Genomic DNA, 24,386 nt, shown 5'->3' with positions numbered 1-24,386 from the left:
TATATATATATATATATTGGCACCCTCTGCATCTTAAAGGCTGCTTTCCGATATATAACAAACATTCGCTGGAAATAAATTCATGGATAATATTCTGCAATATAGAAAGTGAAGGAGTTTATTACACAATGAGTCACGTTTGAAAAGCAGGGAACCTATCTACAAAACCTGGGACTAGCCTTCCTGATCATATACCACCATAGACTTTAAAGGGTCAACTAACAAATAAATCTGTATTTCTATATTGAATTTCCATAAGTTCTATCGCACTCCTAATAATCAAATCCATCTAGAAGACTGTAAACTTACTTACTGAAGATTTCCATAGGATGTACTTCCTCAATGTACTGACACCATTTATCTCAACCCTGTGAAAATGCACTTCCTGCCTTCTAAACTACAACTCAACATCAGAACAATGCAACATTATCATTGCTTGGTGGAAGCAATGCATGATGGGATATTTAGTCTTGAGAAACTGAGATTGCACTTCCTTGTGTTACCTCTCACAAAAACTACATTCTGAACTACAACTCAACATCTGTACAAGGTAACATTATCATTGCTTGGTGGAAGCAATGCATGATGGGATATTTAGTCTTGAGAAACTGAGATTGCACTTCCTTGTGTTACCTCTCACAAAAACTACATTCTGAACTACAACTCAACATCTGTACAAGGTAACATTATCATTGCTTGGTGGAAGCAATGCATGATGGGATATTTAGTCTTGAGAAACTGAGATTGCACTTCCTTGTGTCACCTCTCACAAGTGAGTCTGGGGCCTACGTCTACCCTAGATGTCTAGGATCCCTATACCCTCTCTCCCCAATGTGAAGATGTTTAATAAAAGTTATTTAGCATTGTATTACTAGAGTGGATATCAGCTTTGTGGGCACTAGAAAACCCTAAACAACTAGTGATCACCCCGTTATTTCAGCGGCTCCTTAGGGGGTGAGCGCTACACAATAAATGATGGGACTTGTAGTCTTGAGAAACTGAGATTGCACTTCCTTGTGTCACAGCTCTTACAGAGCCAACTACAACTCAACATCTGAACAATTCAGTATCATCATTGCTTGCTAGAAGCAATGATGGCATACCTATGTCGACTTGAGAAATGGAGATTGCATCACATCAAGCAACATGGAAAGAGATGCAAAGCACACTGGGAATCCAGGAAGTTGTTGGAAGTGATGGGCAGATGGAAGGCAGCACTCACTACATAAAAAATATTTTTGCAAGTAAGCTTTGATTGCATTATCCAAAACAACTCTAGTATGTATTCCTTTTAAAATGCTGAACACTGCCTACAGGGAACATGTGAGGACAGAAATATAGGAATTGACATTGCTGAGGCATTAAGCGGGTCAGAGGTCACCTGAAGTCAGATACTGTGCTGCCTGTCATCTGCCTGACCTCATACAGTCCTATATTCTGAGTGTGTAGTGGTAATGTTAGGCAGTTGACCTGCTGCATAGTCATTGATGCTCCAGCTAGTGTCAGGTTCAGATAAAGTAATCAAAGCAAAATAAGAGAAAAATCTCAATTATTGTTAAGTAAGCCTGCACAAGACTGCAGATTTTAAACTGGGCTCACCTTAATACCATCTGCCCCCTGGGCCCATTGACCTGCATGAGAAAATGAAGACTTAAAAGCCTGCCCATCAAGGCCCCGGCTTTTTGGCGCTCAAGGCAAAGGAGAAGATTTCCTTTGTTATTTCTACAGAGCTTATTCATCAAACAGTGCTGGGCAATGTGAAGAAGCAGTAACATCCTAGCAATTGTATCAGGCAGATACACAGAATGTTCTCATTAAGATGCCCCCTACAGCTCAGACACTGGACAAACTTCTCTAGCCTTATTTTCCAGGACAGCCTTCCCATAAGTTTAGGAAACACTGTGGTGTAGGATTGTGGCCTCTTAGGAATCTTTACCAGTATTTCCCACAAGGAGAGTCACAACTCTTCTGCCTACAATTTAGGAAATACCATTCAAACATGTGAAGCGGCGCTATCACCCAACAAGTAAACAAATATGTGCAAAAAACAAATATTATAGTGAACAATACTATTGTGAGAGAAAGGCCTCATTCACACATGAATCGGCCTGCACGTACAGCTCCATGCTGGTCTCTGCCCACTCTTGTAATTTCTTGTGTGTATTTTTTGCTGAAGTGCTCATAAAAAACACCAGTGCTCTGATAACTAAGCCTCTCACCTTCGTGTTCAGACCCTTGGGCCTCAAAGCGTTATTTATAGGGTAAAACTCCTTCCTCACACTATTTGAAGCTGTGATCTTCCTTCCTTCAGATGAGACCAATCCTAATCTTAACGTTTTTCTCCTCTACCGACAGCCCAACTTCATCTCAAAAAGATCTCTCAAAGACAGAAGTGGAAATCATAGAGCACCCCGTATGTATAAAATGATTTTATTTTAAAAATACACTCACATAAAAACGAATAAAATCGCGTATCAGAATCACATTCCTGGATGTCAGATCTGTCCTCCTCTTTCTCTCCAGGCGTGATGAAGTCACTGACTCAGCTTCTACACGTTACGTCTAATTGACTTCATCAGGACAGATCTGACATCCAGGAATGTGATTCTGATACGCGATTTTATTCGTTATGTGAGTGTATTATTTTTTTAATAAAATCTTTTTATGCATATGGGGTGCACTATGATTTCCACTTCTGTCTTTGAGAGATCTTTTTGAGATGAAGTTGGGCTGTCGGTAGAGGAGAAAAACGTTAAGATCAGGATTGGTCTCATCTGAAGGAAGGTAGATCACAGCTTCAAATAGTGTGAGGAAGGAGTTTTACCCTATAAATAGCGCTTTGAGGCCCAAGGGTGTGAACACGGAGGTGAGAGGCTTAGTTATCAGAGCACTGGTGTTTTTTATGAGCACTTCAGCAAAAAATACACACAAGAAATTACAAGAGTGGGCAGAGTGACGCACAAAGAAAGACTAAGACAACACTTTTTTTTTTTGGACACTTTTTTTCAATTATGTTTTTTACACACTCACACATGACGTTTGCTACTTTATTAGTCATTTGGAGTTTTTTTTAGATTATCACCTTGTGATTTACCCAAACAGTTGACTAGAAGATTCAATTTGGAAAATATTTGAAAAATACTATTTATACATATGATTTTTCTTTTGGCCTCATTCACACACGAATCGGCCTGCACGTACAGCTCCGTGCTGCGTGCGGGGCCGTACCAAGTAGCTGCCGGGAAGGACAGGTGCTGCGTGTGATTAGAACGCAGCCCCCTTCCTTCTCTATGGAGCTACGCGGCCGTACGCCCCCTACGCTCACCTCATTTGCAGGTCCGTAGGGGTGCGGGTTTTCTGGCCGGGACGCATACATGTTCCATTCCGGCGGCGTATGAATATGATTACCCGCACCCCTACGGACCTGCAAGTGACACACAAAGAAAGACTAAGACAACACTTGTTGTTTTTTTTGGACACTTTGTTTCAATTATGTGTTTTACACACTGACACAGGACGTTTGCTACTTTATTAGCCATTTGGAGTTTTTTAGATTATCACCTTGTGATTTACACAAACAGTTGACTAGAAGATTTAATTTTGAAAATATTTGAAAAATACAATATATACATATGTTTTTATTTATTTTTTCTTTTCTCTCACAGCAGTATTGTTGACTATAATATTTGGTTTTTGCACATATTTGTCTACTTGTTGGGTGATAGCGCCGCTTCACATGTTTGAATGATATTAATGCAGGCTCATGCAGCCAATTTAAGTGAGCAGCTGTAAGGAGAAACGCCCAGTTTTCTTAGATTAATCGAGCGCAGAAGTCCCTGTCGATAATTAAATTTAGGAAATACGTTGTTCCCAAAAAGCATTGTTCCAGTAACTCTCCAGTGTACGCAAGGAGTCAATGACAGGTATAGAACAACCCTGTCTGGACCCCATATAGAGAGGCAACTCGTAGGAAAGCCTAACTGCAGTTAATTCAAAACTCAACTAATAAATATATTGGAGGAGGTACAGCAGGGAAGTTTACATATACAACAGAAAGTCCAAAAAGAGTATATTGGAGGAAATTTCTGTGTGTACGATGCATCTATAACAGAATGGGACACGTAGACTTCTGTGCAAATACTAAATACGTTTGTGCCTAGCTTTTCTGATTATCAGTAGCAATGCTTGGTTGATCACATTATGAAGGAATAGTTGACATATCATGGAAGCTTATATAGGGACCAATGGACTGTGCAAGGACATATCATGGAAGCTTATAGGGAACAGTGGATTGTGCAAGGACATATCATGGAAGCTTATAGGGAACAGTTGATTGTGCAAGGACATATCATGGATAGTTATAGTGAAATGTAGACTGTGAAAGCACATATCATGGAAGCTTATAGGGAACAGTTAATTGTGCAAGGAGATATCATGGATGCTTATGGGAAACAGTTGACTGTGCAAGGACATATCATGGGAGCTAATAGTGAACAGTTGACTGTGCAAGGACATACCATGTAAGCCTATAATGAACAGTGGACTGTGTAAGGACATCTCATGGAAGCATATCGGGAACAGTGGACTGTGCAAGAACATATCATGAAATCTTACAGTGAACAGTGGACTGTGCGAGGACATATCATGGAATTTTACAGGGAACAGTGGACTATGCGAGGACATACCATGTAAGCATATAATGAACAGTGGACTGTGTAAGGACATATCATGGAAGTTTATAGTGAACAGTGGACTGTGCAAGGACATATCATGTAAGCATATAATTAACAGTGGAGTGAGCAGAAACGTATCAAAGAAGCTTATAATGAACAGTGGACTGTGTAAGGACATACCATGTAAGCATATAATTAACAGTGGAGTGTACAAAGACATATCATGGAACCTTATAGGTAAAAGTGGACTGTGAAAATTTGGATATTTAAAGTGAAAAGTGGAGTGTGCAAGGACATATTTTGGAAGCTTATAGGGAACCGTGGACTATGCAAGGACATACTGTATTTTGAAAGCTTCCAGTGCCCTTCAGTGGGAATATTGGACAGGTCAAATAAGCACCTGGACCAGAACTCATTTCAGTTCTGATATATTACTAAAGCCCTTGCCTGTCTACTTATAAATGTTATTACATTGATATGGGCACAGTGTTGTAGAAAACAAGTAATGCATAAGCTAACATATTGTGTGCTGCATATACTGTATATATGAGACACTATAGCAGCAGGCTGCATGGGGGCTGCAGAGAGTGTTTGATGAATTCTTTGTGCCTGCTTATAAATATTCATGTAGCTTAAATACATAATAATAAAAACATGTAATACGTTTTAAATGGCAAAATATATATAATTCTGTTTAACTAACCTTGTCATTAACTCGTCCCTGAAATACCGTATAGGCAGCATGTAACACTATTATTCACAGCTTGCAACTATTGAACTTCATGAGGCACTCCAGCTTGTAATTGGACAACACTGGAGAGGACTCCCCTGTGCTTCTTATAATCCTATAATGCCTAAACACTTACCCTTCATCTCCCCCCCCAACCGTGTTAAACATGTTAGACTGACACCAATTGGCAGCAATGCAAACTAGCTTGACTGGTCTTGACTTGCTCAGATACTAGGCTAATGCTAGGAGTACCAGAACGGTAAACCAAAACTAGTGTATTCTGGTGCACTCCATCCAGCTTGAGACTTTAATTATTGGGCCACTATTGCCGCAGGGTGCATGGGAGCTGCTGAGAGTGTTTGGTCACTTCTTTGCACTTGCTGATAAATATTCTTTTATGTAGCGGAAAGAAATACATGGATATGTTTTACATGTAATTCTGCTTAACTAGCCTTGCGACTGGTCTTGACTTGATCAGGTAATATGCTAAAAGTAGGAGTGCCAGAACTGTAAACCAAGACTAGTGAATTCTGCTGCACTCCATCCAGCTTAAGACTTTAATCATTGGGGTGCTGTAATGACTCATCAGGCAGTAGGAGGAGGAAGGATTATCTTAGTGGCCCTGAAACATTGCAATCACGTTATAATGTGACAAATAAAGACGTTCAAATTTTACCAGCGGGTGGTCCGATGACAATTCTGTTATACTGATTACTATTTACCTTCACCATCTGCCTGTAAGTCATTATAGCACCCCAATACTTGAAGTCTCAAGCTGTATGGGGTGCGCCAAATTACACTAGTTTTGGTTTACAGTACTGGCACAGCTACTTTCAGCCTGATATCTCATTTTCTAGGTTTTATAATGTGTTAAGAATGATTTGGGGCAATTATCTTAGAAAGCAATGATTTTCATTTCAGTTGTTCCATTATACACACCAGGAAATAATGTTTGAGATACATTTTGGCCAGTTACCTGATAGGTAGATGTTGTCTCCTGCACTGACCACGCTGAAGAATTCCCGGTCGTAGAAGGGAAGGCTGGCCAGTGGGTACCATTTGTTGATTTGTGGGTTTAAACAAGTCACAGCCGTTAATGTTCTCTGATTCATTCCTATCATCTGCCGACCACCAACCAGTACGATGACTTCCGCTACACCTGCATCAAAGAAATCAGAATAGAAGAAACACTATAATTAGCAGATAGACTAGTGCCAGACAACTGTAAGAACCTAGTAACCAATGCTTCTTATACGACAATGTAAATTCCTTTATATATACCGAGTATACAGTGTGAGGGTCTACCTAAAAATACATTGAGGCAATTTACTAAGACTGGAGCAGACCGAATCTGGAGTAGCTGTGCATGGTAACCAATCAGCTTCTATCTTTCATGTTTAAAGCTTAACTGATGAACGAAGCAGATTGATCACTCTGGACAACTTCTTCAGATTCTGTCTGCTCAGTTTTTGATAAATTTCCACCAGTGTGTTTACATTAGATCAGGAAGACTCTTGAACTACATGGTGGTTGGTAAATCTAAAGGGCATGGACAATCAATTAAATTGTTTGTAAGCCCAAATCCTAAAGACTTGATGTTGCTTTTGGAAAGATTGAACTTTACATGTAGAGAAAGCTCTCAAAAATGTGAGAAAATCTGGTTTGGGTGGCTAAGTGGCCATCCCCCAGACCTCCTGCCTTAGTCATGCAAAGCATTTTGATGTTCCTGTTTATGGGAGAGATACACCAATCAGCCATTACATTATGACCACCCGCCTAATATTGAGTAGGTCCCCCTTTTGCTGCCAAAACAGCCCTGACCTGTCACAGGGATCCCAACCTGAAAAAAAGCAATTCCAGGGAGGTGCCCTTCTCATTTCAGGGAGGTGACAGTTGCTGTCGTCAGAATAATAATTTAAAAAAAACCAACAGCATAGGAATGCATAGCTAGATTCCTGTTGTTTTATGTTTTCTTTTCCTGTTGTATGAAACTTAAAACTCTTGAAGAACTGTGTTCTTCACGAATAAAAAATTACCTCGATAAAAAAGTCACACACGCATTAATATGCTAAATGTAATTTCAAAAGTCTTTTTTTTCCATTATTAATAAAATCTGAAGCTTTCACTAAACTAATACCTGGTGATCCTGCCATAAAGGTCCTTGTTCAGGTACTTCCTGTTATAGTGTGACAATGCTCTGTCCTTGTCTACCTGTTGTGCTCCTGTGTTGTCACCCTCTCACTTGCTCTACAAGTAGAGGCATCATTTCAGGTAAGTCCTTACATTAGCATTGGGGGGTGGAAAAAAAATTGCCTTTAATGTCACTTTAAAGTACCTGAAAGTATTTTTAAGATTCAACTCCTGAGTTTAGAGTCACCTAATGCAATGTATAAGTGAGCAGCATCCACTACTTTATAAATAGACCTCTTATATTTCAGTTTCAGTGTCCTCTGAGACTCCAGTAGGGAGATCCTGTCATTTTAAGTAACGCTACCCTTCGGTTGGAGTCTCAAACTTTCCAATTCATTAACTGAATTGGCATTCCGAATTCACCATATAAGAAAGCTTAAATAGATAGTATGATACCTTTTTTTAATGGCTGTGGCATGTGGCCAAGGGATAAAATGAACCAGTGGGTGTTTAAACTCTGAGTCAGCAGCATCTATCAAGATCTGAAATCCTATATTTGGGAAAGCTGACTCTTTCTTTTTATGGTAATTTGTCTAATAATGATATAAATATAATAATAAATCTGGATTTTCAGTTTCTTGGTTCTCTTTCTAATAGATACAAGGCAAACTAATGAATGAATTATAATGTAAATTCAGGTCCACAGTTAAAAAAGCTTAAGAGAAGACCTTAAAATGATTGATTCCATGGATCTCTTTTACTAATCATGACATATATTTAGCAGCCTTTCTAGGCTACTATAGATTAGGCCAGTTTCTAGCCTCAGGAAAGAAGTCATAAATCAGTAAAGTCATTACTGCAGCCTCACAAAAAAAGAAGCCAAAAAACTGACGCTTTCAAGACATGGTGTTGGCATCTTAACAGGCAGAAGTTATGACAAATGTGTGAATTTTGGACAGATTTGGGTGCAGCATAGCAGATAGCTTATCTATACATGGCTTCTGGAATGACACAATAACATGTCATATGCTAGTGGTAATTTTTAATACAGGACTCAACGGGGCAGTTTAATTTTTCTCAGAACCCATAGGATGTAGTTGTACTGAACAGAAAATATTGCAAATATTTGTAATAAAACACTTATTTTCACCTTTGTGCATCCTTTAGTTGTGTGCCAGTGATATTTCCTGCAGCATCTTCCTGTCTACATGCACTCTACAGCAATGGCTGCATGGCATTTCTCTGGGTGGGTTTCCTAATGATGACAACAATGGACCATGCCTGTGTAATTTAGTCTCCATCACAAGCCCATGGGACACGATGACTGTGCAGGAACGAGGAGGCAGGGACATGGTGTTGTCACCCTATAACAGGAAGTGCTTTTACAATGACCTTCATAATAGAATTACCAGGAGTTATTTTAAGGCTTGTTCACACCATGTCCGGACCAGAACAGTTTTTTTCTGGGCTCTGTTCACACTGGCGCTGTCCATTCCGGTCCAGACAAAAAAATACAAATTTTCTCTGGTCTGGAATGAATTGGAACGCATGTAAATGCATCAAATACACATGCAAACGTACTGGACTGCAGCTAAAAGCACATTTTAAGCTAAAAAAAGAAAAAATGCACCGGAACGCATCAAATAAAGCATCAAAAACGCACTACACAGCGTCTGCAGATCTGCTCCAGATCTGGTCCGGACATGGTGCAAACATATATGGAATGAAAGATGTAGAGTTTAAAATATTGAAAATTATTTTCAAACTCACATTAATATTTTAAAGTTTATATGAAATTTTAGTGATTGGGTTTACGAATATTTTAATAGTCACAAAAGGTCTGCCATGTCTCTGCTGAGCTGTATCTAAATGTTAGCTACTAAAGATCATAGTTTTACCCTTTAACTTAGACTAGTGCCACCCACTTGTGCATTGTTAGTACTTTGGTCAAAGCCAGTCACAATCATTATGGCTCAGGGGACAATAAAAGAGAAATATGGCCCAACCTTTTGTTTTTCCATAGTTCTCTATAGGGCCACAGAAAGGCATATACTAGGCATTTACTATGTCCTCCTGTGACCCAAAGCACAGCATATAGCTGGCTATTGTCCGCTATAAGCTGACAGTGCAGCTGGGACAATCCTGACAATATTGTTGGGAATCACCCCCACCGCCTGATTGACAGCTGGCTCTGCCTCTCTGGAGGCAGTGCTAGCTGTGCTTGCCCCCTTACCCGTCCATTCCTCTAGTCGGCACTGGAGGAACGGAGAGGGGAGGGGGGAATACCTGCGGGAGCAATGATTGACATTCACCACTCTGTGCAGGAAGAAGGTCAGGAACTGAGTGATCGGCGGTATGGGATCGCTCAGTTACCAATCAATAGAGCCAACGTGTGACAGCTGCAGTGTCACATGTTGGCTCTAATTATGGGAATGAGTGTATTTAACTTTCCCCCATAATTCTCCTTTAAGGTGCCATGGTCTGCTGATCATTGGTTGAAAATTATACAGTGTCTATCAAGAAAAGATAATGTATTTTTTAGCTGGACTTATTCAGATTACCACTTAGGAGAGTGGGACTCAAGGAAAAAGGTTAATTGTGTTTGTGAAAGAATTGGAATGGTCAGGACCTCTGTCAAGTCGCATTGCTGTCTGGAACCCTGTAAGTGGTCCAGTATGTTAAGGGGGAAACTTCTAAAAAAAACAAAAAAAAACTATAAACAATATCTGAAAGCACTTTTAACCTTTGTCTACTATCGAAAACAAAAACCTGCTGGTTGCAATTTTGGTTTAATGGGGGCAAATTTTATCATGAACCCTAAATGTCAATCTGAAGTCTTGGATCAGTTCAATGTTATGTGCTTTTACAGGCATACGTGAACTTTTTTTAAAATAAAAACTAAACAAATGTAAAAAAATATTTTAAAAAGATATCCATTAGATTGCATGCAAGTTTGAAGAGTGTTCCATAGTAGAGTATGGAGTACAAATGTGTGGTCCAAAAACACCTTTTTAGGGTACTTATAGAGACGGGCTGACAGTTGGCTGGATTTAGAGACAATCTCATATCTGCTTGAGCCATGTAGAACTATGGTGGTCCTACAACTGGGCAGGTAATAAAAACTTGTCTTGATGACCATTGTTCTCTTTACCAAAAAGCAGGTGCCAGAATCCTGCTTCTTACTCTACCCCCCTAAAACTTCTTCAGTGAACCTATATGTACCATAACCCTGAGGTCAGTCCAATTGCGTCTGCCCATTCAACCACTCTCACAATTCAGTGGGCAAGTCTTGCGTACGCTTTATCATACTCCCCAACAGATCACCAATTATGATCTGTCCCAGCACCACCTCTTGTACGTGCACCACCAATTATGATCTGTCCCAGCACCACCTCTTGTACCTGCACCTCCAATTATGACCTGTCCCAACACCACCTCTTGTACCTGCACCACCAATTATGATCTGTCCCAGCACCACCTCTTGTACCTGCACCACCAATTATGATCTGTCCTAACACCACCTCTTGTACCTGCACCACCATTTATGATCTGTCCCAGCACCACCTCTTGTACCTGCTGAAAGTCTTGGCCTTGTGCGTGGAGTCTGCATTTCCTGACGGGCATGTGGGAGCATGTGATACCGCTTTGCTTCATTGACTAGATCTCGACAAGCCTCTGATGACTTTATCAACTCCTCATTGTCAACCACGTTGAGTAGATAACTTGGATGGATGAAGGGTAGACGGACCACGGCCAACAATTCGGCGGAATGCTGCAAAATGAGGACACAAAGCGCACAGTGTGTTAAACTTTATCAGAGATAGCAGCTCCTTTTCCCATTTTCATCCTGCGACAAAGAATTTGTTAAGGTACAAAGGATTCTAAATTTGAATGGACGGTGAAAGTGAGAACCGCACAGCAGGTTTACCAACATGTATTCAAAGGGGACAGGCTCTTGCGCAATTCACATTACAGCTGCAATTACATTCAGTTTCAACAGTAGGTTCAATGAAAAGCAACAGAACAGGGAATGTGAATAGTGTTATATATGATCTTCAAGACAAAGCATAAAAGAGCATGCATTTTGGTTGTCAGAGGTGGAATCTTGCTTGATTTCAGTCCAAATTAGCACTTCCAAAAAAATTTCTCTCCAGGCAAGCAGTAAAATGCACACTTAAAATACATAAATACAGGAAGTCTTCTGCCTTCCAACATATTTTTGATTCTGCTCAGCCACTCACCCCTGCCACACTGAATAGCCAGTTGGGTAAGCTATTTTTCTCTATAATGGGCAGGTGATAAAGCGTGGTCACCTCCCTAGACCAGACCACTGACTGAACAAAAATGGAGCATCAATGCTACAGTGTAGTCATCCGTGTGCTCTTTCTCAGCTCCCAGCTTCTGAAAACCCATTAAAATAACATTATTGAAGTTTCACATCGACATTTATTAAAGAAATGGGAAAACTTTGACCCAGCCAATCTACAGAATTGATGGAATCTTCTGCAAAATGGGTTAAGTGCCTACCAGCCCTATTACAGTTTAAACCTATGTAATACTCTATCCCCCTTTTCCTGACTTCACTCTACATATTGCCTACGGCTCCAACTGGGCAATCCTAGCACATATATCCCTGTTTTTGCTCACCAATGGGGCTTAGAACTCCAGAGTCAGATCACTAGACATGTGCACTGCCAAAAAATTTGTTTAGTTTCGTTTCGTTTTAAATTCGGATTTGTGTTATTTCGTTTTTCAGGATTCGGGTGTGAAAGTAAATTCGGAAGAAATTCGGTAGCGTTAGTACGAACGTTCGTTTCGTTTTCTGTTCTTATTCGTTTCGTATTCGTTTCGTTCGTTCGTTTGCAGCAAAGTGACATTTGAAGGGGGAAAAATATTTTTCTCCTTCTCTAATGTCACTTTGCTCCAACGAACGAAACGAATAAGAAACGAATAAGAACAGAAAACGAAACGAACGTTCGTACTAACGCTACCGAATTTCAGAAATGGAAATTCGGATTCGTTTGCATTCGTTATGTCTGTAATTCGGAATTCGGATACATCCGAATTTCGATTCGGAACGAAACGAATCGCACATGTCTACAGATCACTGAGGTGCCCTCTATTAGTGGTTCAGTGGTTTACTCTATTAGTGGTTTACATTGATTGTGATCCATGTAGCCAATGGTCCTACTCGGTTGTTCATTCCTAAATATTATATTGTACCATATGTAATCTCCACAACATTTTCTGATTACTTTGTCTATACTTTCAAAGGTATTTAAGTATGTTTTCTGTTTTATTGTAATGTCTATTTGAAAACAATGTAAAAGAAACAGGTCACCAGCACTCGTTTAGAATAAATATGTCCTTTTTTAATGGACAATTGTGTCACTACAATCAACAGAGCTCTGTTGATTGTAGTGACACAATTGTCCATTAAAAAAGGACATATTTATTCTAAACGAGTGCTGGTGACCTGTTTCTTTTACTTCGTATTTTGCGCGGTGCCATCCGTGATAGTCATTGCGAGCACCACCGTTCTTATTTGGCCAGGACTGCTGTAAGGTGTGCGGAGAGGACCCCCACCACCTGAATATTTGAAAACAATAACATTTTGTGGAAAAAATAAAAAAAATAACATTATTGAGCGATGCATGGAGCCTTATTGTTTTACAATATTTACTCTCAGTGAAAATCCTAGTGTGTAAAGGTTCATATTATTATAAAGACAATCTACAGATACCTATGTTAACAATAAATCATATATATTTTGTGGATTCAAATATTGGAGCTCCCAATTCAAGCATGCTTTTTTTTTTTTAAGATGTAGGTTATCCTAGCTTCACTGCCTAGTGGATCACTGACCTAAAGCAAGCATGCGGGGAGGGAGTTTAAACTTTTACCAGACTTCACTGACCATCACACCTAAGTCTGCCATGATAGTGCCCAAATATTTGTTCTCCCCAGTTAACTTGCTGTAAGACTTTGTAGAATTTAAAAAATATATTTTCCTGCTCACCTGCAGGCATCTGTGTCCCATTCATGAATACTTTCCTGCAGTGTTAATTTTGACAGCAAATTTAATTTCAGTCTTTGGACAAAAATTAATTTTTATGTTTAGTCGTATTTCAATCATCTGAATAATTTTAGTTTTAGTCTAGTTGTAGTCCATGAAAATTCCAGTCGATTTTAGTCGACTAAAATCTAAAAGGTTTATTGTTAATGTAATGCATTATACTGTATAAGCAATTCTCTAGAATTTCCAAATTAATTTCATGATATATTCCTGGAGTAAACCTCTATTAGCCAGTTATTACTTATGGTATTAAGGTTTGAATATGCAAAACAGCCTCAGATTTAGACATTGTGATGTAGAACGTCTTCATTTATCTTAAAATTAATACCAGGTTTCATGAACAAACAAGGATATTACTTTTTTTTACAAACAGACGTGTAACTTTATATATATATACAAAAAAAAACTTGAAACTTTATAGACTTTAACGCCATTACTGAGCTAAATGTACAGTAGGAGCCACTGCTCGTTTAATACGAGTGATCTAATGATCACCATAGAGATCGAGATCACCATAGAGCAGACGAAGTACGGACGTTTTTCATCTGCTCTGTGTGATCACTGAGACCGTGGCGCTGTAATCACAGCGCCACCTATCTCAGCGGTCACTAACTGCATCTTCTGTCTCAGCTTCTGTCACAGAAGCTGTGACAGAAGCCACGGGACCTCCCTGCGTCCTATGGTCCGGTGCGTCTTATGGAAAATATACGGTAAATATCCCACTGAGAACAGAGACTAAGAACACTTGTTACTGCTATTTACTATTCCCATAGCAACATTATGTATCTCACTGTTAGTTTACTGGTCTCTTTTTTGTGGGATATTTACCAATTTTGTCAATTCTGAGAGAAAGTTGATAAACAGTTGATAAACAAGTATACTGTGTTGTAAAATATGTACTCGTATTGCCTTTCTCTGTAATCTGTTCTGTGCATTCTTTCTCACACTACACCAGTCTGTACATTACAGAAAATAATAGCGAAAATTAAATTTTTGCAATATGTCTATAATGTGTCAATGTCTGTGAACAATCCAACACTTGGCGCCTCCAGTGAATCTGCACAAATCTTCCTCATATCAGCTTTTGTCTGTTTGACAAAAGTCAATTTCTCAATTAACTTTTGTTAAAAGAGAACTATGGGGTAAGTGTTTTTCCCCATAGTTCTCTTAAGGGTCACGGGAGGACATATACAAGTGTCCTCCCATGACCCAAAGCTCAGTATATCGCGAGCTACAGTTCACAGTATACTGAGACCGCCGCAGCCGGGATGGATCCGGACAATGCTGTTGAGATCCACACAGCTGCATGAATGACAGCGGGCTCTGCCTATCTAGAGGCAGAGCCAGATGTGCCCGCCCCCATCCATTCCTCCAGTCAGCGCTGGAGGATCGGACAGGGGAGGGGATACCTACGGGGAGCCATGAGTGACAGTCACGGCTCTCTGCAGAGAGAGGATTGAGAAGTGAGCGAGCGACGGTATGTGTTATCTCACTTCCCGTTCTCTATTGAGCCGACGTGTGACACTTTCATTGTCACACGTCGGCTTGAACTATGAGGATGAGTGATTTTCACTCATCCTCATAGTTCTCCTTTAAGTCACTCAACACCACAAAAAGTTTCTGCAGCTAGAGCTAGTACAGCCACAGTATAATAAAACCCATACTCATGGGTTATGCTTATATCTAGAGGACGTCTGCCTACTGCCTGGAAGAGGAAGAGCTCAGGAAACCGGAAGTTGTCATGCAATCATCCATCTGATTTACACTTCATTTGTCGACGAAAATTCTCCAAATTTTCGTCATCATTTTCAACCCTTTAAAGGAGAACTATGGGGTTCTATCTTTTCTTTATGAATGCATTCCTTAGGCTAAATAAGTAAATTATGGAATTTACTCTAATTAGCCAAAATGCACAGTAAGGCTGTAAACCCTTATTTAAGGTGGTGGGCGGGGCTAAGCGTCGCAATGAGGAGACATCCCGACGTATCTGACGGGATCCTCCCCACTGATCTTCCTCACTGTGACTGACAGTGATTCTTGAGAGCTGCTGCGCGTCCACGAATATATGGACATGCGCCGCAGCTCTCTCCTTACCTGCACGTCCCCGTGTGCCAGCCGGGCTCCTTCCCCCCTCTCTCTCTCTCCCTGCCCTGTGTGACACTGACATACTAAAATGATCGTGGATCACTGATGACAGAGGGGGAGGAGCCCTCTCTCTCTCTTCAGCATTTACTACAAATGGGAAAGTCTATATATGGTAAATTATGTCACTGGAGATCCCTGCAGATCGGATGCTTGCCAGTCTGCAGGGATCCCCAGTGACATCATTCACCATATATGGACTTGCCCATTTGTAGTAAATGCTGAAGAGAGAGAGAGAGCGCTCCTTCCCCTCTCTCATCAGCGATCCCCAGTGAATTGAGGATGTCAGCGTCACACAGGGCAGGGAGAGAGAGAGAGGGGAAGGAGCCTTCTCTCTCTCTTCATCATTTACCACATATGGGCAAGTCCATATATGATGAATGATGTCACTGGGGATCCCTGCTGATCGGATGCTTGCCAGTCTGCAGGGATACCCAGTGACATCATTCACCATATATGGACTTGCCCATTTCTGGTAAATGATGGAGAGAGGGATGGCTCTTTATCCTCTCTCTCTCCCCCTGTGTTATGCTGACATCGTAATTACTGGGGATCGCTGATGAGAGAGGGGAAAGAGCACTGAATGTGCAGGAAGGCTGAGTCCGTCTCTTGCTGCTGCCTTCTCACTTCAGACTCCGCCTCCCGCTCACAAATGCCAGCGTGCACGAGCTGACAAAACACAGCAGTGCACGATGAGAGGAAGCGCGGCCACAGCAATGAGATCATTTGAAAAAAATGTTAACTTCCCCTAAGAGGAAAGGAGCTTGGAGCAGGGTTGAAGACGGCCATTTACTACAGGTTTTGAGGGTTTTATCTGTGATGTGCTGCGAATTTAGAAAAAAGGAACAATGCTACTACAATCAAGGTAAGGGGTATTTTTATTTGCCCTTAAGTCATAGTTGTCCTTTAACTGCTCTAGTATTTCGTTTTCGTCAGAAAAATAGCCAAATGACAGAAAAAAAATGTTTAATCTACGATATGAACACTGCATTCCTAAGCCCCTGGAACCTTCACTACACTGGATTAAAACAAAGTCTACACTAACCTTCTCTGATTAGAAGGTCCATCTTGCCCCCACCACCAATTTGTGTTAATTAATGCATCCTTAAATGTATTTCTTAAATGCATGTAGTGTAAATAGCTGAATTTGATTAGCTAACAGCCTTTTGCAATCCACTGTACTATAGAGAAGTGAAAACTGCACAAGGAGCCAATCAGTTGTGCTGCAATGCAAGCAGCATGATGATAGGAGGAGGGAGAGAGCAGTTGCAGAGAGATGAGCTCATCAGTTTGCTGCTTCTCATTTCACTGCTCAGTCACAGGCTGGCGAGCAGGGAGAAGAGAGAGTCTCTTCCCTGCCAAACAAGGCGGCGTGGTGTGGCAGAGCTGTGCAAATCTCAGAACTGAATAGACAGAAATACAAATCAATTGACAGGTAAAACAGCTCCCTTATATGCATTTCAGATATGAATGTATCAAGTGAACACCAATCAATCTCAACAAAGTGGCTTTTGCTGTAGACACCAACCCATCAGGATCCACAGGTATAACTAAAACACATTGCAGCAAAGGGTGTCCACCACCAAGGGCTTCAAAATACTTCATAAGAAAAACTCTTTTATTTCCTCATGTAAAAGGCAGCAGCATAAAATCAGAAAAAATGGTGGCATTTCAAGCCCACCCTAGCTCTTTTTGAAGCCAAACTCCAAACACCAACACATTTTTGAATACCACCATAAGGCAATGACAAACTACCATATCCATAAATTCAATCAAACAACAAGAAAGAGGACTTGATGAGGAACCTCTTATAAAATGTGAATATCACCCCATCCCTTAGAAAAGCATTATAACCCCACCCACTCAACACAGCAGCCACAATGGAGAACATTATCAAGTGTCACATGATCCAAAAGTCCAAACCACACAGGGGAACCAGATCTGAAGCAAGGCCCTCTCAATCTACAGTAAGGTCTGCTGTGTAGAGCCTGCAGGGTATTGCCCATTTGTTGAGCATTTAAGGTCCTTGATTAAAATCTGGTTACCCCCTGAATGGTGTAGCCTTTGGGTCATGTGATACTCAATGATAATGTTCGCCAATGGGGCTGCTGTGTTTAGTGGATGGGGTTATGATGCTATTAATATAAGTGATAGCGTGATATTTACATTTTGTAGGAAGTTCCCCATCAGGTCCAACTCTTCCTCCATTTTTTGGAGGCTCGACTTTCTTTTATTTATTTGCAGTTCCTTATCAGTTCTCTTATTTGTTGTTTTTGATTGGTTCATTATTTATCCATGTGGCAGTTTGTGGTTGATTATGGGGGGTATTTAAACATGTGAGCTAGTGTGGGCTCAAAACATCACCATTTTTTCAAATGTTATGCTGCTGTTTTTTTCTTTTTGATGAGAATATAAAACAGCTATTTTTTACAAGACAAACTTTAAGTCCTTTAAACACCTCTTGCTGCATTTTCAACTATGTATTTAAATGTATGCCTAGAGTTTCTCTTTAAGAAGTTCTTGCCCTCATTTGCAGTCATGGTGACAAGGGTTTCACCAGGCAGGAAGTGAGGGAAAATTTGCAGCAGGGACACAGACATGGAAATAACTACAAATACATACATACATACATACATACATACATACATGTATACAGTATATTTTGTCTATGTGCTCCAACAGTCTTATATGATGGAATGTCTTGCTTACTGCTCATTCCTGTGGTTAATTGGCCTCACAAATGTAAGCTTGATGTTGATCCTTTCATAAGCTCTTGAGCATACACATGTTCATCACATTTTCTTTTCCTACAGATGGTAAATGGACGTGTGTGCTCTGGCTAGGTCTTCATCCATGTATGTGAGATTATTTTTTTATGGGCTGCATTAATTAAACACAGAAGCAGCTTTCAAACCCATGAAAATACAGCAGGGTGCTTCTATAAAAGGAGGTTTATTAAATGCATAGTAAAAAAAACAATAATAGCCTCCTCAGTAACTGAATCAAAGCATTACTAAGATAGAGACCATACTGGTATTTAAAATTGCAGTCATATTTTGTCATGTGTGTCATGGTGTGGTCCTGGTGTCCTTGAAGAATAAGCACACTAGCCTTTCTGGTAAGTGCCAGGTCAGTTACATTGCAGAGGTAAGAAGACCTCTATGACAGTAGACCTGAGAAGTAGACCAGCAAAGGATTCCCAGTTTCATGGGAGCAAATCAAAGCATATAATTGGCAGAGGAAGGTCTTGGTAGGAGCCTGGGGTCATATGTGGGGTCTGAAGGTGTCAGGGGAGAAACACTGGGTGTGCTATGCTAAATGGGAGCAATGTGAGGTTGGCTGTGATAGTTCGGAGCAGTGTTTATTCCAAGCAGGTTAATTAAAGCTCCTGCTAGGCAGGTTTTCAGCTATACTCAAAGAACCAGAGTGACCTGTGACAGATAGAGGGCTAGGGTAGAATGCTGGAGGTGTATCTGTAAGAAGCCATGGGGTATGACGTGGTAAGGCCATACTGCTGCTTTTTAAATATGCAACTTAGCCTACGGCTGACTGCAAAATGTTCCTCAGCTTTTGTGAAGTACACTCCCAGTCCCAGCTAACCTAGATGATGTCTGCTGTTTTGAGATCTGCCGTAAATATAATTCAACAACTTCTGAAGTCTTTGTCTGAGTTGGTGTCTTTCTTAGCCCTCCTCCTCCCAATACCCTACTTCACAACTGCGCATGGGATAAACAAAGATTTATTTTTAGACAAAGCATTGCTAAGTTAAACTAATTGCTAGACCTCTTGGACTTTATCCACCATGAATTCTCCATAAGAAAATGACTAAAATATATAACATACAAAAACTACAACGGCGTTCTTTGAATTCCACATCAACTGCTGTATCAACCTTTCCGGAATAAGTTTTCCTTCATAATATATCTCCTGCTCTCGTTCATTATTCCGCACAATCCCCTTAGTATCCAATTGAACAATAATAGCTACAACAAGATGCAAATTAATCTAATTTCACAGGCAAAACCATTACAACAAGGACGCATCTCATGAAAAGGAGAATCTTCTCTCTATTCAGACGGCGCTCGCTGGGCCCTCGGGAGCATATGGCAATCTCTGAGGCTTATTTTGTAATAAAGAGACACAGATAACCTTTGGTTCAGGGAGCCTGTCTATTCCGCTACATTGTGAAAGTTTAAAAAAAAATCAGCAAGTCACAAAGACATTGTAAAGTGTTGTGCGATCAATGCAAATCCGAACAGCAAAATATATAAAGTACACTTGTACGGAGAGAGAAAAAAAGGAGGAAGGAGGGTGGAACTGAAAACAAGACTATGGCCTACTTTATCTGTTGGAGAAGAATGGCTACGTTTTACAGAACATTTGTTGAAGGAGAACTTCAGTCTAACAGAAGAGCAGGGAATTTCTGCTACTTACTATGCAGTCCAGGACCAGGACCGTATGTGTGTGTAGACTCCATATGTGTGTAGATCCTGTGTGTAAGTGTATGTAGGCCCTGTATGTGTGGGTGTACCACCCCCCCACCATGTGTTTGAATATGTGTATACTCCGTGTGTGATTGTAGATGCTTTGTGTACATAGACAATGTGTGAGTGTGTGTAAACCCGTTGTGTTTGTATCGATCCTGCGTGTATGTGTAGACCCCATGTGTGTGTAGATCCTGTGTGTAAGTGTGTGTGTAGATCCCATGTGTGAGAATGTGCGTAGACCCTGTGTTTGATTGTAGAGCCTATGTGTACGTATACCCTGTGTGTAAGTGTGTGTGGACCCTGTGTGTTGGTATAGACCCCATTTGTATATAGACCACATGTGTGCAGATCCTGTGTGTACGTGTGTGTAGGTCCCGTATGTTTGGGTGAGTAGACCTCATGTGTATGAATAAGCGTAGACCCTGTGTGAATGTGTGTGTAGACCCTCTTTTTGTCTGCGTTTAGGCAATGTATTTTTCCGGTGTGCAAAACCCATGTTTGTGAGTATGATGTACAGATATCTATGAAAAGGTTCTATTCAACTATCAAAAGTGTTACTCTGCACCAAAACCTTTATCTTATCTTTTAATTATCTTGTTTGCGATTTCGAAAAGTCATTATAAAGGAAATAGTAACGGTGGAAAGAAACAATTCTAGGTTTAACCAATAATTTTTGGCATATCAATTCTTAATGGTCCACATAGCCGGGAGCATAGCAGTGGTGTGCCCATTGTCTAATTACATTGACTGCTGGAAGGTGTCCCTCTTTTGCGTCTTATAAAGTTGCGATGCATTGGCATAGACCCCATGTGTGTCAGTGTGTGTAGACCTAAATGTGTGTGTAGACCCAATGTGTGTGTGTGTGTGTAGATCTCATATGTGTGTAGACTCCATGTTTGTGTAGACACCATGTGTGTGTTGACCCCATGTGTGTGTGTGTGTATAGATCCCATATGTGTGTAGACCCCATGTGTGTGTAGGTCCCATATGTGTGTAGACCCAATGTGTGGCCACTTTTCCATGTCACGGTTTCTGCTGCAGCTCCATAAGTATTTGTTACTATCATAAACATATAAATGTCATTTTACATTCCAAACAACAAGCCATTGAAACCTAAGGCCACTGATTAATAATTTCTACATACAAGAAGTGACACTTGCCCTGGAGTAAGGAAACTGTCAATATTACACTTGGTTTCTGTCTATCACTGTATATAAATATAGATCTTACATTAACAGAGGGGGACACTCAATGACATGCTTCACCTGTACTCAATGATTCCTAACCTGCTGCTTGGGCATTATTAACCTGTGACCAATGATCCAAAAATATTTGTTACAATGTCATTTATGGAGGAGCCTCTGTTTCTTCTATGTAAAGAGACTCATGGCTGAAAATGTCAGGAGTACCAGTGTCTGCATTACCTGTATCAACCAATCAGATTCTCACTCTCTAGAGTGAAAAGAAAAGAGAAACTGTTACAGCACCGATACGCTGCTTCCTTTATATGCTTTTAATATAAAACTAATAATGAGCTTAGCTTGGTACTTACCCCTTACGCTGATCGTGAGAATCTTTACAAGTCACACCATCATCTCTGGTTATAGGCACATGGGGGATTATTATTACTAGCTCTAGGAGGAGAAGGTTTGACTACAGAAGGCATTTCATTTCTACTTTGTAGATTTGCCGGTCAGGTGGCCTCACCTCTCACCAAATAGTTTTAGAAGTTCTTTCATATTATGTTTTTTTTTACTTTTTTAGGTTGTAAATCTCCTGACTGGTGCCATAACTAGGACCCACCAAACTCTCCTAAAGTACTGTGCAAATTGTTGTCGCTGTAAAAATCCCGTAGAATAATAATAATAATGTAAGAGTTTTGTTCTGGATATATTGGTCTTCTAAAGGCATTTATAATGGTTTCCAATTTTTCTTAAATCTTTTCTGCTGGAGACTCTAAACTTCAGCATCTGCCACACTTCTGGGTTTGTCAGTTGCCAGTGTCCCGCGCTGCATGCTGTGGTTCAATCCACCAGCCACTGAGCCACCACAGCTCTTTAGGGACATTTTGGCTAGCTGGTGGAACCATAGTATGCAGCAGGGGTAACCCGACAACCAGCACTCCCAGAAGTATTAGATGCCGAAGAATCTTTGACTGGTGTATCTCCGTAGCAAGTCATCGTCGCTGCCATGGTAACTATTTTCACTTCCAACCGGTTTTTATTGAGAAAGTTTTCAGAGAAAATACACAGAAACACAGTAAATAAGATTCCCCAAATCAGCATGAAACACAATTATTCAGTGCATAATAAAAAGAAGATTACAAGACATGGAGTCCATGCTTTGGCAGGATCATACCCGAGCTCAAAAACAGAGAAAAGGAGGGGGGGTTAATATTCCATTACAATCTTAAGCAGGGGTGGGCAACTCCGGCCCTCCAGCTGTGCTTTAACTACAAATCCCAATATGCCTTTGCCTCTGGGACCCATGCCTGTAACTATCAGCCTTGCAATATCTCTTGGGACTTTGTTCCACATAAGCTGGAGGGCCAGAGTTGTCCACCCCTGGTCTTAAGTATAATGCAATTTAATCATATAGAAAAATATTGGTGAAAAGGCCAGGCAGCCCGGACAGAAACTAAACAAATAAAAGAAGGGGAGACAAGAAAAAGGGAAAGGGGGAACAAGACGCCTGGACTCCCCATGACCATCTCAAACTCCCCAGGGCATACTGGATCTATAGAGGCTAGACTGAGAGAATTTAGTGAAAATAGTGTCTAAAAGTATACCAGTAAGTCTTTAATCTACAAAAAATTATTCAATCCATTGCTTGACGTCTGCAAATTGCACAAATTATTGTTTTCACGCCCTAGCAAAGGGTTTGCCTAGCTGCTAGAAGCACACTGGTCACCGGCTTGAACTGATGCTTGGTGAGGGAGGGGGGTTGCAAATGGAAGTGAGTAGACCAAGGACCCTGTGGAAATAGGTAATTGAATAGGGTATGGAGGTGTTTAGGCACTCTAGACAAAAAACAATTTATCATGTGGCAAGTCCACCATATTTGCAGGACGTTGCCAGGCAAGTTACAGCCTCCAAAACATCTAAGTGGGACTTTTTAGCTTCTAGAAGCACAAAGATCACGAGCTTGAACTGATGCTCTGTGAGGAGGGGTTGCAAATGGAGGAGAGCGAACTGAGGATCCATTGGAAATGGGAAATTGAATAGGGCATGGAGCAGTTAAAGCACCCTCGACCAAAACCGATTTATCATGGGGCAAGTCCACCATATTTGTAGGACATTGTCGGCCAAGTTACAGCCTCTAAAACATCTATGTGAGTGGGACGGTGAAGATGTGGGAACCAGATACCAGTGAGTGAGGACTTCAGTTGAAGTTATGTTAACAGAACATGAGGCATCAGCGGCCTGTTGACTATTTTTACTCTTCTTTTAACTGATTTATTTCCTTTTTTTTTTGCTTGGTATCAAAGTGGCGTTAATCTTTTGTGTGTAAAGTTTGTAAATGTATAAGTATAAGAGCGCAGACATGTTAGCCTATTAGGCACACAGGCCCCAATCAGGGCAATGCAACAGGTTTGCTCTCAAACATCCTACTCCCCAGGCATATACTTCCCTTTGCTCCCCCACCCACCTGGAGGTAAAGGAAACACCCAGTACTTCCAGGTATGTAGGAACATGTGACTCGCTCCATATGACATTATAGGGCCAGCCAGCACTGTCACACATGACGTCTCTAACACTGTATAAGCCAGGAATCAAGGGACCTATAGCTTATATAGGGCTTTTCGTTCGCTACTGGTAGCTATACAGAGCAGCAGGGGGGTCAAAGAAAGGTAAGCGAAGACCTCCATTAAAGAGAACCAGTTGCATTGCCTTGCACTGGCAAGCCCAACTCCAGCAAAAAATGTGAAGGGAAGAATTAGGCCCTCTGTCAGATTTTTATTACTTTCCATCTCATTCTGTCCTGTTGTTACAGAGATGGCAAGTGAGGGGGAATCTCCGCAAAGGCCGCAATAAAAATATGGACCCATCTCCTAATCCTCTCCACTTTAAAAACGTTCTGTCTGGAGTTGGGCTCTAAGTTTTTGTTTTTGCAACAACATATAATTATCATCTACATTCAACTGAATA

At 40.7% G+C, this 24,386-nt stretch overlaps 1 protein-coding gene across 1 annotated transcript in view; it reads right to left on the bottom strand.

Annotated features, from left to right (window-relative positions):
• The window catches only part of KLHL29 (kelch like family member 29), a 459,910-nt gene that overhangs the window by 81,619 nt on the left and 353,905 nt on the right, over positions 1-24,386 (bottom strand). The window contains exons 6-7 of the mRNA XM_018575346.1: positions 11,107-11,305; positions 6,380-6,562 (exon numbers count right to left, since the gene is read on the bottom strand). Of these exons, the coding sequence (XP_018430848.1) occupies positions 6,380-6,562; positions 11,107-11,305 (382 nt within the window). The remainder of the gene's footprint in view (positions 1-6,379; positions 6,563-11,106; positions 11,306-24,386) is intronic.

This window comes from Nanorana parkeri, unplaced genomic scaffold, assembly GCF_000935625.1.
Source record: "Nanorana parkeri isolate BGI_ZX_2015 unplaced genomic scaffold, ASM93562v1 scaffold53, whole genome shotgun sequence".
In the NCBI taxonomy this organism is placed as follows: Eukaryota; Metazoa; Chordata; class Amphibia; order Anura; family Dicroglossidae; genus Nanorana; species Nanorana parkeri.
The sequence above is the reverse complement of the archived record's forward strand: the minus strand, read 5'-3'. Positions and strand labels throughout refer to the sequence as shown.